The 12,347-nt window shown below is 31.5% G+C and overlaps 2 protein-coding genes across 2 annotated transcripts; both read left to right on the plus strand.

The window, feature by feature from the left end:
* Window positions 1-1,466: 1,466 nt before the first annotated feature.
* LOC111795058 (non-specific phospholipase C1-like) lies at window positions 1,467-1,796 on the plus strand. Its single transcript, XM_023677289.1, has one exon. The coding sequence runs from the start codon at window positions 1,467-1,469 to the stop codon at window positions 1,794-1,796; it is 330 nt and encodes a 109-aa protein (XP_023533057.1).
* Window positions 1,797-5,522: 3,726 nt separating this feature from the next.
* On the plus strand, window positions 5,523-11,676 carry LOC111794398 (ABC transporter G family member 31-like). The gene is made up of 20 exons (XM_023676380.1): window positions 5,523-5,566; window positions 5,717-5,879; window positions 6,025-6,101; window positions 6,186-6,330; window positions 6,413-6,714; window positions 6,794-7,392; window positions 7,476-7,636; window positions 7,706-7,809; window positions 7,898-8,036; window positions 8,115-8,165; window positions 8,245-8,357; window positions 8,443-8,775; window positions 8,845-9,135; window positions 9,212-9,295; window positions 9,378-9,511; window positions 10,014-10,241; window positions 10,325-10,496; window positions 10,568-10,655; window positions 11,043-11,209; window positions 11,299-11,676. Exons 2-20 carry the CDS (start codon window positions 5,729-5,731, stop codon window positions 11,563-11,565), a joined length of 3,606 nt encoding a protein of 1,201 aa, XP_023532148.1. The 5' UTR covers window positions 5,523-5,566; window positions 5,717-5,728; the 3' UTR covers window positions 11,566-11,676.
* Window positions 11,677-12,347: the final 671 nt, after the last annotated feature.

Genomic DNA, 12,347 nt, shown 5'->3' on the forward strand with positions numbered 1-12,347 from the left:
TTTTTTTTTTTTTTTTTTTTTTTTTTTTTTTTTTTTTTTTTTTTTTTGGTACTGATACTTTAATCTATTTTTAAAAAAATTATAAAAAAAAGAAGCACACGCGATTAATAATAATTATTTTTATAACTTGCCTTCTAATTCAATGAATATTAAATTTCAATAAAAGATAATTTAAGATTAATCAGCAAATTTTAAGATTTAAAAATAAGTTATCTAAAATTAGACGCTAAACTCAAAATATTAAAAAACAATGAAAAATAAAGAGTATTTTTTTTTTAAATAGGATAATTTCTTGTTTAAAATAAAACCAAAATAGATATTTAAAAAAAATTAAGGAATAAAATAATCTATTTTTTAAAATAATTTAATCTGATTTAAAATATATATATATATATATATATATATATATATATATATATATATATATATGCACATATTATTATATTGTACAAACAATTTAATCTAATTTTTTAAAATAAAAAAAAATAATTGTCATTAAAAAAAAGTATATATAATAACATAACTCTGTAATTAATAATAATAATAATAATAATAATTTATTTTATAGCCGCTAGAATATTAAATTTCAATAAAAATAAATAAATTTAAATTAACCAACAAATTTGAATATTTGAATATAAGTTATCTACAAATTGGATGAGATGACTAGTAAATTATTTTTCTAAAATTTTGATTTTTTTACTTTTAAAATAGTTATTATCAGTATTATTTTGTCGTCAATCGGTTAATATTTATTTTCAGGAATCACATTAGTTTATACGTATATCTGTATTAAATAATTAATAATGTAATAGTAAACAATTAAAAATAAAACAATGTTATTAAATTGAATAATTAATGTTTAAAATAAAATCAAAATAAATATTTAAAAACATCTTTTTGTTTTAAAAAATAATTTAGTCTGATTTTAAATTGAAAATATAATTTAGTGTCTTTAATATTATAATTTATTATATTTAACGAATAATTTAATCTAATTTTTTAATATTAAAAGAAAAAAGAAAAAACAAAATAATCTTCTATAAATAAATGAGATAAATGATAAATTACAGGGTTAATGTCATTTAGAATACATTTTAAATTTTAAGATTAAAAATGAAATTTTGGCATATTNGGGAAAGGTTTCCACACTAGGGTGTTTCATTCTCCTCTCCAGCCAATGTGGGGGGAAAGGTTTCCACACTAGGGTGTTTCATTCTCCTCTCCAACCAATGTGGGGGGAAAGGTTTCCACACTAGGGTGTTTCATTCTCCTCTCCAACCAATGTGGGATTGTGGGATCTCACATTCACACATTAGTTGAAGAGTAGAATGTGAAAATGTCTTCCTAACAAACGCGTTTGAACAACCTTGAGGGGAGCCCAAAAACAATATGAGCACTTTCAATGTCATTTTAGCTACCCTTGAAGAATGTACAGCAATTCAACTAGCTAACCTCGAAACTTTATGCCAGAAACACTTCCGAAGGTAACAGCGCCACTGCGGCCATGGGGACCGAAAGAGCACGCAAAACTCTCCGAGTTCCAAGTCGAACTGATTCAACTTGCATCGCAGCTGAACGGTGATTATGTCTTGAATTCTTACCCGAACATTGGCAAATATATGACTGTTGGTGAAGCCAATAGGTATGCAGAAGATGCAGTCAAAAGGTTTCTTGAAGCTGGAAGGGTTGCTGTCATGGCCGGAGCTAATGAGTCTGCCATTGTCACCATGAGGCCCTCCCTAACCAGTCGAACCGCCGACGTGCACTCCGGTCAGTTTATCGAAACGATCTGATTCGATTTATCCACGAATTTCTAAATTTCATAACAGGTATAAATATAGTACTGAAAGTGTTATCTGTACTTTAAATCTGTGTGTATATATATATATAGAACTATTTTCAGACAATATTTTGATCTGTGATCTCCAAAGGTTAATATAAATTTCTGTTTATATTTGGAAATGTTTTTTTCTTTTGCACATTCAGACTCCAACGATCCAATCTCNTTTTTTTTTTTTTTTTTTTTTTTTTTTTTTTTTTTTTTTTTTTTTTTTTTTATTGCCATTTTATTGATTTAAAATATTTTATTTTCTTGGTTACTTAAAATATATGTTTCTATTTGTATAATTTTACTTCAAGAATTCTTCTAGAATCAAGTTTTAGTTTCTCTAAAGCTAAATATGATATGGATAAATAAACTATTTTTAATAAAATGCATAAAAATAGATAATAGACATTGATTTTTGAATTCTATCTATTAATTCACTAATTTTTAATAAAATTAAAATTAAAAGCTGAAATGAATTCCAAGCTAACAATCAGAAGAAATTCAAAGAGAAAAGGATGAATGGAAGATGTGTGTGGGGACATGTTCATTTTGTCACTTTATTTCTGGTAGAGGAATGTAGGTTGACTTTATACGAGAAGAATGTTGTTTTTAAACGAGCTATTTAGTATATTTATATACTCATTCATATTCGTGTTTCTTTTTTATAAAATGATCAGGACACCAAAATATACTCACTCGTACTGGTGTTTATTTTTTTGTAGAAGAATCAACTATATTTTTGATCCATGTTTAGACTAGTTTACACTTATAAATATATATATATATATATATATATATATATATATATATATATATATATATGCACATATTATTATATTGTACAAACAATTTAATCTAATTTTTTAAAATAAAAAAAAATAATTGTCATTAAAAAAAAGTATATATAATAACATAACTCTGTAATTAATAATAATAATAATAATAATAATTTATTTTATAGCCGCTAGAATATTAAATTTCAATAAAAATAAATAAATTTAAATTAACCAACAAATTTGAATATTTGAATATAAGTTATCTACAAATTGGATGAGATGACTAGTAAATTATTTTTCTAAAATTTTGATTTTTTTACTTTTAAAATAGTTATTATCAGTATTATTTTGTCGTCAATCGGTTAATATTTATTTTCAGGAATCACATTAGTTTATACGTATATCTGTATTAAATAATTAATAATGTAATAGTAAACAATTAAAAATAAAACAATGTTATTAAATTGAATAATTAATGTTTAAAATAAAATCAAAATAAATATTTAAAAACATCTTTTTGTTTTAAAAAATAATTTAGTCTGATTTTAAATTGAAAATATAATTTAGTGTCTTTAATATTATAATTTATTATATTTAACGAATAATTTAATCTAATTTTTTAATATTAAAAGAAAAAAGAAAAAACAAAATAATCTTCTATAAATAAATGAGATAAATGATAAATTACAGGGTTAATGTCATTTAGAATACATTTTAAATTTTAAGATTAAAAATGAAATTTTGGCATATTTGAATCTATTTCTAAAATTTAAAGATAATTTTTTAATATATTATGAATTTAATTGATTTTATGATATTTGAATATATAATATAAATTTAATCCAATTAATTATGTCGAGTACCATTATTCCTTTAAAAATATAAATAAAATAAAATTTAAATTTAAATCTATAAATCAAATCAAATCCATATTTCAATTTATAAATATAATAATAAATATTTCGATTCAAAAAATATTCATGAGATTCTCAATCAAAATTTATTTTTTCTAGATTTTAAATTCAACATATAATATCTCAATTTAATCTCTATTATTTGATAAAAAAAAATTATTATTATTTAAGAAATTTCTAATTTAATTTTTAATGTTTTTCAATTTTAAAAAATATAATTTAATTTTTTATTCTAATTTTTAACGTTAAATATTGAAACAAATTTAAAAATAAATAAATAAAAGATTAATTTTATAAAAATTAAACTACCTCATAATTTTTAATATCAATTTTTATTTTTACATTACGTTATAAAATAATTTAGATTCAATTTCAATTTATAATCTAAGTTTTATAATAAAATTTGTTTATGGGTAACATTATAATTAATGGATAAATTTATAAAACCTAATTCTTGATCAATATTATAAATAAAATACTAATTACATTAATTATCTCTATAATTATTAGAAAGGAGTTGTTTCTTGAAATTTAAATAATAGATAAAAAAAAAAATTAGCTATTTAAGATTATGATAAAATTTAATTATATTCAAATAAAAAATCTTATTTTAATTTAGTACTTAAATATTTTCAAAAAGATTTAATTGAGTTATTTAAATATTAAAAACAATTAAAAATAAAACTATTTTATTAAATTAGATAATTAATAGATATTTGAAAAATATAAAAATATTGGAATAAATTAATTTTCGATTAGTTTGATTTTAATTTAATCTGATTTTTTTTTTAAATTTAAAAAAAATTGAAAAATATAAGATTTTAAAGGATACAACAAATTACGGAATTAGAATATATTTATTTATTTTTCTTTTTTCTGCATGAACGTTCCAAACACGTGTGGGTGCGAGAAATTCATATTTTCCTAAAGGGCAATTTTGTAACTTCACATTCTTAATTATTTACTGAACCCTTATAAATAACTACAATTGAACTCAATCTATGTACCACTAATTTCTATTTCCTTTTCAACGTTTTTTTTTTTATTTATTATTTTTTTTTTGCTTCAAATGGCGGCTTCTAATGGTAGCGAGTACTTCGACTTGGAGATGAGTGTGCTCGATAAGTCCTTCGTGAGACCATCGAACACCGAGTCATTGGCGAAGGACAAGCAAGAGCTTTTATGGGCGGCGATTGAGAGGTTACCGTCTCACCAACAATCGAATTACGCATTATTGGTTGACAATGAAAAGAGGACGGAAACTATTAATGTCCGGAAGCTCGATAGGAACAAACGCGAACTTGTTGTAAAGCAAGCATTGGCGACCAATGATCAAGACAATTTTAAGTTACTCTCTGGAATTAAACACCGTCTGAATAGGTATATATTCATAGCCTCTCCAAAACCTCCGTTTGTAAAATTTTTATTAGGTTTTTGTCGTCTTATATCGTGAGATTTAAGAACGATCATTCTCATAATTTATGCGTCGTAAATCATAGTGACTAAATTTTTTTTTTTTCATGTTTTGGTCACATCAGAGCCGGAGTAGTGATTCCAAAGGTTGAAATTAGATTCCATAACTTAAAAGTAGTAGCTGATGTTCAAGTTGGTTCCCGAACTTTACCTACTTTAATCAACTATTCATACGATGTTATTGAGGTATATTTTTTTCCTAATTTAATTTTCTTTTTAATTTTAATTTGAATATATATATATATATACATATATATATATATATACACACATATAGTCATATCATATTTCTTCTAATTAATTTTAGTTTTTATACAGAATATTTTGACGAGGTTGAGACTTATGAAAGTCAAAAGACACCCCTTGACTATCCTTAATGACGTCAGTGGCCTCGTGAAACCGGGAAGGTAACACCGGTATATAATTTTAGTTTAATTTTTATCTTTATTTTGAAATTNGTTTTTTTTTTTTTTTTTTTCTTAATTAGGATGACGCTGCTCTTAGGGCCTCCAGGTTCGGGAAGATCAACTCTGCTTCAAGCTCTTGCAGGCAAACTTGATAGAAATTTAAAGGTTCGTACTTTTTATTTATGGTATATATTTGAACTTTTTTACGAGATAAATCTTGTCCTTTCAATTTTGTATTTAATAATAGAGTGGAGTAAATTAAAAAATATTAAAATTAAGTAAGAAAAGTTATTGATATGTTATTTTTGGTGTTAGAAAACTGGTAAGATGACTTATAATGGACATGGTGTTGATGAGTTCTGTGTTCAAAGAACCTCCGCATACATTAGCCAATCCGATAATCACCTAGCCGAGTTGACCGTACGAGAAACTTTGGACTTCGCCGCTAGATGCCAAGGCTCAAGCGAAAGCTTTGCAGGTTTGCTTGCTTCCTTCTTTCATTGATCCGTTATTCCTAACGATATTCACCATTATTCTCCATTTTGAGCATAAACTTATGTATTTTTTACTTATAAACTCGTATCATTCTCTAAATTAACCAATGTGTGACGAGGTGATTTTAGAATATTTGAAAGAACTGGCACGCTTGGAGAAAGAAAGGAAAATCCGACCTAGTCCTGATATCGATGCATTCATGAAGGTTGTCATTTGATATCATGTAGCCCTAATTTGTGGAGTATGACACAGATGTTATGTTGTTTTAACCTGCGCCCAATTTGTACAGGCGTCATCCGTTGGTGGTAAAAAGCACAGTGTGTTAACAGATTACATTCTAAAAGTGCTTGGTCTTGATATATGCTCGCAGACATTAGTTGGTAATGACATGGTGAGGGGTGTCTCTGGTGGCCAAAGAAAACGAGTTACTTCAGGTCCTTTTACTTTTCAACAATTCAACAACAATTTATTCACTAAATCATATTGTTCTTAAATGAAGCTTCTTCGATGATGCAGGGGAAATGATTGTTGGGCCAAGAAAAACTCTTTTTATGGATGAAATATCCACCGGACTTGACAGCTCCACAACTTATCAAATTGTGAAATGTTTAAGTAACTTTGTTCATCAAATGGAGGCTACCGTGTTAATGGCTCTCTTACAACCAGCTCCTGAGACATTCGAACTGTTTGATGATCTTATATTGCTATCAGAGGGTTATTTGGTGTATCAAGGCCCTCGAGCCGAGGTGTTAAGGTTTTTCGAGTCATTGGGTTTTAAGCTACCCCCTCGCAAGGGGGTAGCTGATTTTCTTCAAGAGGTATTATAATGTTATGTTTTCATAACATTAGTTAACATTTTGTATTGCATATGTCTGAGCTAAGCTTGTTTTGTGACAGGTGACGTCTAAGAATGATCAAGCACAATATTGGGCTGATTCCACTCGGCCATATACATACATTTCTGTTCCTGAATTCGCAGAAGCATTTAAAAACTCCAATATTGGGAAGTCTTTGGAGTCCTCACTCAATACTCCATTTGATAAGTCTCTAAGCCATCCTTCAGCTTTGGCTAAAACAAGATTTTCTGCTTCGAACTGTGAGCTTTTTAAAGCTTGCTTTTCTCGAGAACTATTGTTGATTAGCCGACATAGTTTTCTTTATATCTTTAGGACATGTCAGGTTGCATTTGTTGGAGTTGTTACATGCACAATGTTCTTAAGAACAAGATTACACCCCACGGATGAGATAAATGGCAACCTCTATCTATCTTGCCTGTTCTTTGGATTGGTGCATATGTTGTTTAATGGCTTCTCTGAGCTACCTTTAATGATATCTCGATTGCCTGTTTTTTACAAGCAAAGGGACAATCTGTTTCACCCTGCTTGGTCCTGGTCTATTACTAGCTGGATGTTACGCGTGCCTTATTCCATAATTGAAGCCGTTGTGTGGACTTGTGTTGTATATTATACTGTTGGCTTTGCCCCTAGTGCTTGGAGGTACCTCATTATGTGTTCTTTCTCTCTTAAAATTCAATGATTTGCCTCTTGCTCGTAGCTGATCTGTTTTAAAATGATTCCAGGTTCTTCCGCTTCATGTTCTTGCTCTTTTCAGTTCATCAAATGGCTATAGGTCTTTTTTGTTTAATGGCAGCTATAACAAGAGATATGGTAATTGCTAGTACATTTGGTTCAGCAGCGTTGCTTATTATATTTCTACTGGGTGGTTTTATCATACCAAAAGGTACGATTTGTATGTGTTTTTTTTCACCAAAATTGCTTGAAGATTGCTAATTTGGATATCATATTTCAGAAATGATTAAGCCATGGTGGTCATGGGCTTTTTGGGTTTCTCCACTTTCTTATGTCCAACGTGCTATCTCTGTCAATGAGTTTACTGCCACTAGGTGGATGGAGGTACCATTTTCTTGTAGTGTACCAATTCATATATTATATGCATATATAATGTAAGTTTGGTTCTGATATATACTTAAAACATTTGCAGAACTCTGTTGGGTATAATGTTCTTCATTCGCATGACATGCCTAGTAGTGATAAATGGTACTGGATCGGTGTTGGAGTGACATGGGGTTATGCAATTCTTTTCAATAGTTTGGTGAATTTGGCTTTAGCTTACCTCCACCGTGAGTATTAATATGATACAATATGTGTATGTATGTATCATCAAAATGTTGATATTCTTGTGTTTTCCTTCTTAATAGCGCTGAGAAAAGCCCAAACGGTAACCCCACTTGATTCTACTGCGAAAAATGGTACGTCGTAAATTCTATCTCTATTGGTATGAGGCTCAAAGCCACGAGAGTTTATGGTCAAAGTGGGCGATCTGCGCAGGTGTTGAAGAAACATGTCCTAGAGCGTGCAAGAAAGAAAAGGGAATGATTCTTCCATTCCAACCATTAACAATGACGTTTCATAATGTTAATTATTTCGTTGATACTCCAAAGGTTAGTCATAAGTTCAAATTTGTAGTTCATATTCATGTTCATGTTCATTCTACAACTTTTTTTAAAAGGGTATTAAATTCATTAGGAAATGAAGCAGCAAGGTATACCAGAAAAGAAATTGCAGCTGTTATCAAATGTGAGTGGAGTGTTTTCACCAGGGGTTCTTACAGCTTTAGTTGGATCAAGCGGAGCAGGAAAAACTACACTGATGGATGTTCTTGCTGGAAGAAAAACCGGTGGATACATTGAAGGTGATATCAGAATATCAGGCTTTCCAAAAGAGCAGCCTACTTTTGCTAGAATATCAGGCTATGTAGAGCAAGATGATATCCATTCCCCTCAAGTCACAGTCGAGGAAAGCCTCCAATTCTCCTCATTTCTACGCCTTCCAAAAGAAATCAGCAAAGAAAAGCGACAGGTATTTTGTTTGGTTTGCTCCATCTTATTTTAATATGATCCAAATCCCATCTTATTTTGATGCTTTCAGGAGTTCATTGAAGAAGTAATGAGTCTAGTGGAGCTTGATACTCTTAGACATGCTTTGGTTGGTGTGCCAGGTAATACTGGTTTATCAACAGAGCAGAGAAAACGCCTAACGGTTGCAGTGGAGCTTGTTGCAAATCCTTCTATAATCTTTATGGATGAACCTACTTCTGGACTTGATGCTCGAGCGGCTGCCATTGTTATGCGAACCGTTCGTAACACGGTCGATACGGGAAGAACTGTTGTTTGTACCATTCATCAACCTAGTATTGACATTTTTGAAGCATTTGATGAGGTTGGTAGCTGATTTAAGCATAATTCATAAATGTTTCATCAGCCCTTAATGATTTGTTCTTGACATTCTTGTGCAGTTGCTTCTTATGAAACGAGGGGGAAGAGTTATATATGGGGGAAAGCTTGGAATACATTCACAAATAATGATAGACTATTTTGAGGTAACACTTAATCTATTATCTATATATGTATAGAACATGATCTTATGAGCGGTTCTGACAGAGATATGTTCTTACTTTGTAGGGAATTAGTGGAGTTTCTCCAATACCAGATTCTTATAATCCAGCTACTTGGATGCTTGAGGTCACGTCCCCTGCGGCTGAGCATAGAATTGGTAAAGATTTTGCTGATATATATAGGGACTCGGATCAGTACAGGTATGATTATATTATAGTCCGTCTCTATCGTCTCTATCGTTAGAATCCGTGTTGTGAGATCCTACATCGGTTGGGAGGAGAACGAAATACTCTTTATAAGGGTGTGGAAACCTCTCCCTAGCAGACGTGTTTTAAAAACTTTGAGGGGAAGCCCAAAAGGGAAAACCCAAAATAGGACGATATCTGCTAGTGGTGGCCTTGGACTGTTACAAATGGTATCAGAGCCCGACACCGGGTGATGTGGTAGTGAGGAGGCTGAGCCTCGAAGGGGGTGGACACAAGGCGGTGTGCCAGCAAGTACGCTGGACCCAAAAGGTGGTGGATTGTGTGAGTCCCCACATCGATTGGAAAAGGGAACGAGTGTCCTCCTGAAAGGGAGTGGATTCTGAGATCCCATGTCGGTTGGGGAGGAGAACGAAACGCTTTACAAAGGTGTGGAAACCTCTTCGTAGCAGACCAGTTTTAAAAACTAAAGTAATGTTACCCGTTTTTTTTTATCTAGAATCGTCGAAGCTTCTATCGAGCAATTTAGCGTTCCACCCGCGGGTGGAGAAGCGTTGAAGTTTGATACCACCTACTCACAAGGCATACTATCTCAGTTCATTATTTGCCTTTGGAAGCAAAGGCTTGTGTATTGGAGAAGCCCCCAATACAATGTGATGAGGCTATGTTTCACCTTCATAAGTGCACTCATATTCGGTTCAGTGTTTTGGGGTATTGGTATGAAAAGGTAAGAACCTCATCTCATTTGGAGTTTTGGTTTTTGGTTTTAGGCTATTTGATTAAAATTGATTGCATTTGAATGTTCAAAAGGAACTCAACTCAAGAACTGTTCGTTGTTATGGGAGCTCTGTACGCTGCATGCTTATTCATCGGAGTAAACAATGCTTCCTCTGTACAACCAATTGTTTCAATTGAAAGAACAGTTTTCTATCGCGAGAAAGCAGCTGGAATGTATTCTCCATTCGCTTATGCATTCGCTCAGGTAAGTAATTTAATTGTGTTGTGTCCACATGTAAACAAATGGGTTGCTAATGCTAATACTTCTCCCAACAGAGCTTAGTGGAGGTTCCCTACATTGCTGCACAGACCATAACATTCGGTGTCATCACATATTTCATGGTGAATTTTGAAAGAAACGTTGGTATGTTACTGAAATTTAGTTTATAACTATGTGGTTTAAAACTGTGATATCCCATATCGGTTTGGGAGGAAGACGAAACACACTTTATCGGTTTGGTTTAAAACTGTTCCCCAAATGAGGTTAGACACGAGACGGTGTGCCAGTAAGAACGCTAGGCCTCGAAGGGGGTGAATTTGGTAGGGGTCCCATATCGATTGGAGGAAGGAACAAGTGCCAGCGAAGACACTGGGCCCTGAAGGGGGTGGATTGTGATATCCCACATCGGCTGGGGAGGAGAACGAAATACCCTTTATAAGGGTGTGGAAACCTTTCGTTTTAAAGCCTCGAAGGGAAGCTCAGAAGGAAAAGTCCAAAAAGGACGATAATGTATGTTTTAAAATTTTGCAGGGAAGTTTTTGGAATATCTGCTGTTCATGTTCTTGACGTTCACCTATTTCACCTTTTATGGAATGATGGCGGTGGGGCTGACACCATCGCAGCATATGGCATCCATTGTATCATCTGCATTCTACTCCTTATGGAATCTCCTCTCTGGCTTTCTTGTTCCAAAACCCGTAAGTGTTTTTATTGGCAATAACTTTAGATTGAATGGTTCGTTTGATTTTTGAGGCCTCCTCTGTTCTGTTCTGTTGTTGCTTACCAGAGCCTCCCAGGATGGTGGATTTGGTTCTACTACATCTGCCCTGTTGCATGGACTTTGAGGGGAATTATAACGTCGCAGCTTGGGGACGTAGACACCATCATTGTGGGACAAGGTTTCGAGGGGTCCGTGAAAGAGTACTTGGAAGTAAGCCTTGGATATGGCCCCGGTATGATCGGAGCTTCGGCTGCCGTGCTCCTTGCCTTCATCCTCCTCTTCTTCTCCGTCTTTGCAGTCTCCATCAAATTCATCAATTTCCAGAGAAGATAAAGATAAAAAGTATAATGCCATTGCATTCTTTGTAAACTATATAGTATAATCTCATTGCATTCATTTTTTTATTTATAGTATAGTTATACACATTATCATATGATTTTTGCTTATTATTATTATGAAATTTTGTGATTACATGTTTTTGATAGTTCATTTTTGTCCTAATTATATTTATTTATTAGATAATTTTACGTATTACTGTTCAGAAATTTGAATTTTTATGTTTTGTCGGGAATATATTATTATTATTATTGTCTTCCGATAAATAAATTAAAATAATATAATTTTGAAAATAAAATTGATGTACTCAATTTTCAATATTCTTATTAGTATTTTATTTTAAAATAATTGTGGAATTAATATTGTCGGTTCAAGGTTACTCTGTATTTGGAACTTACAATGTCTCGAAATATTTATCAACTACCATACAAAATGTTACCAAATCCGCCCTTTGATACCCTCTCTTACCATGTAGGGCTTACATTGAATGTTTATAGAATTGGTATGTGTTCTTGAGTCATTTGTGGATAGGATGAATATATTTATTATTTAAATACCTTGATCCAGTTTTATAAGAAATGTCGTTCTCCAACCGACGTGAGATCTTACGATTCAACTCTTTTGGAGGGATCCAGCGTCTTCACTAGCACACCGCTCGGTGTCTAACTCTGATACCATTTGTTTGTGCATGGAAGGAGTTAAGGAATTGTTCGGTTAATTATGGTGTTTGTTTGTTCAATTTTGTGAGGGACCGTAGCATGCGGGAACTACTCTCTTCT

This window comes from Cucurbita pepo, chromosome LG05 (assembly GCF_002806865.2).
Source record: "Cucurbita pepo subsp. pepo cultivar mu-cu-16 chromosome LG05, ASM280686v2, whole genome shotgun sequence".
In the NCBI taxonomy this organism is placed as follows: domain Eukaryota; kingdom Viridiplantae; phylum Streptophyta; class Magnoliopsida; order Cucurbitales; family Cucurbitaceae; genus Cucurbita; species Cucurbita pepo.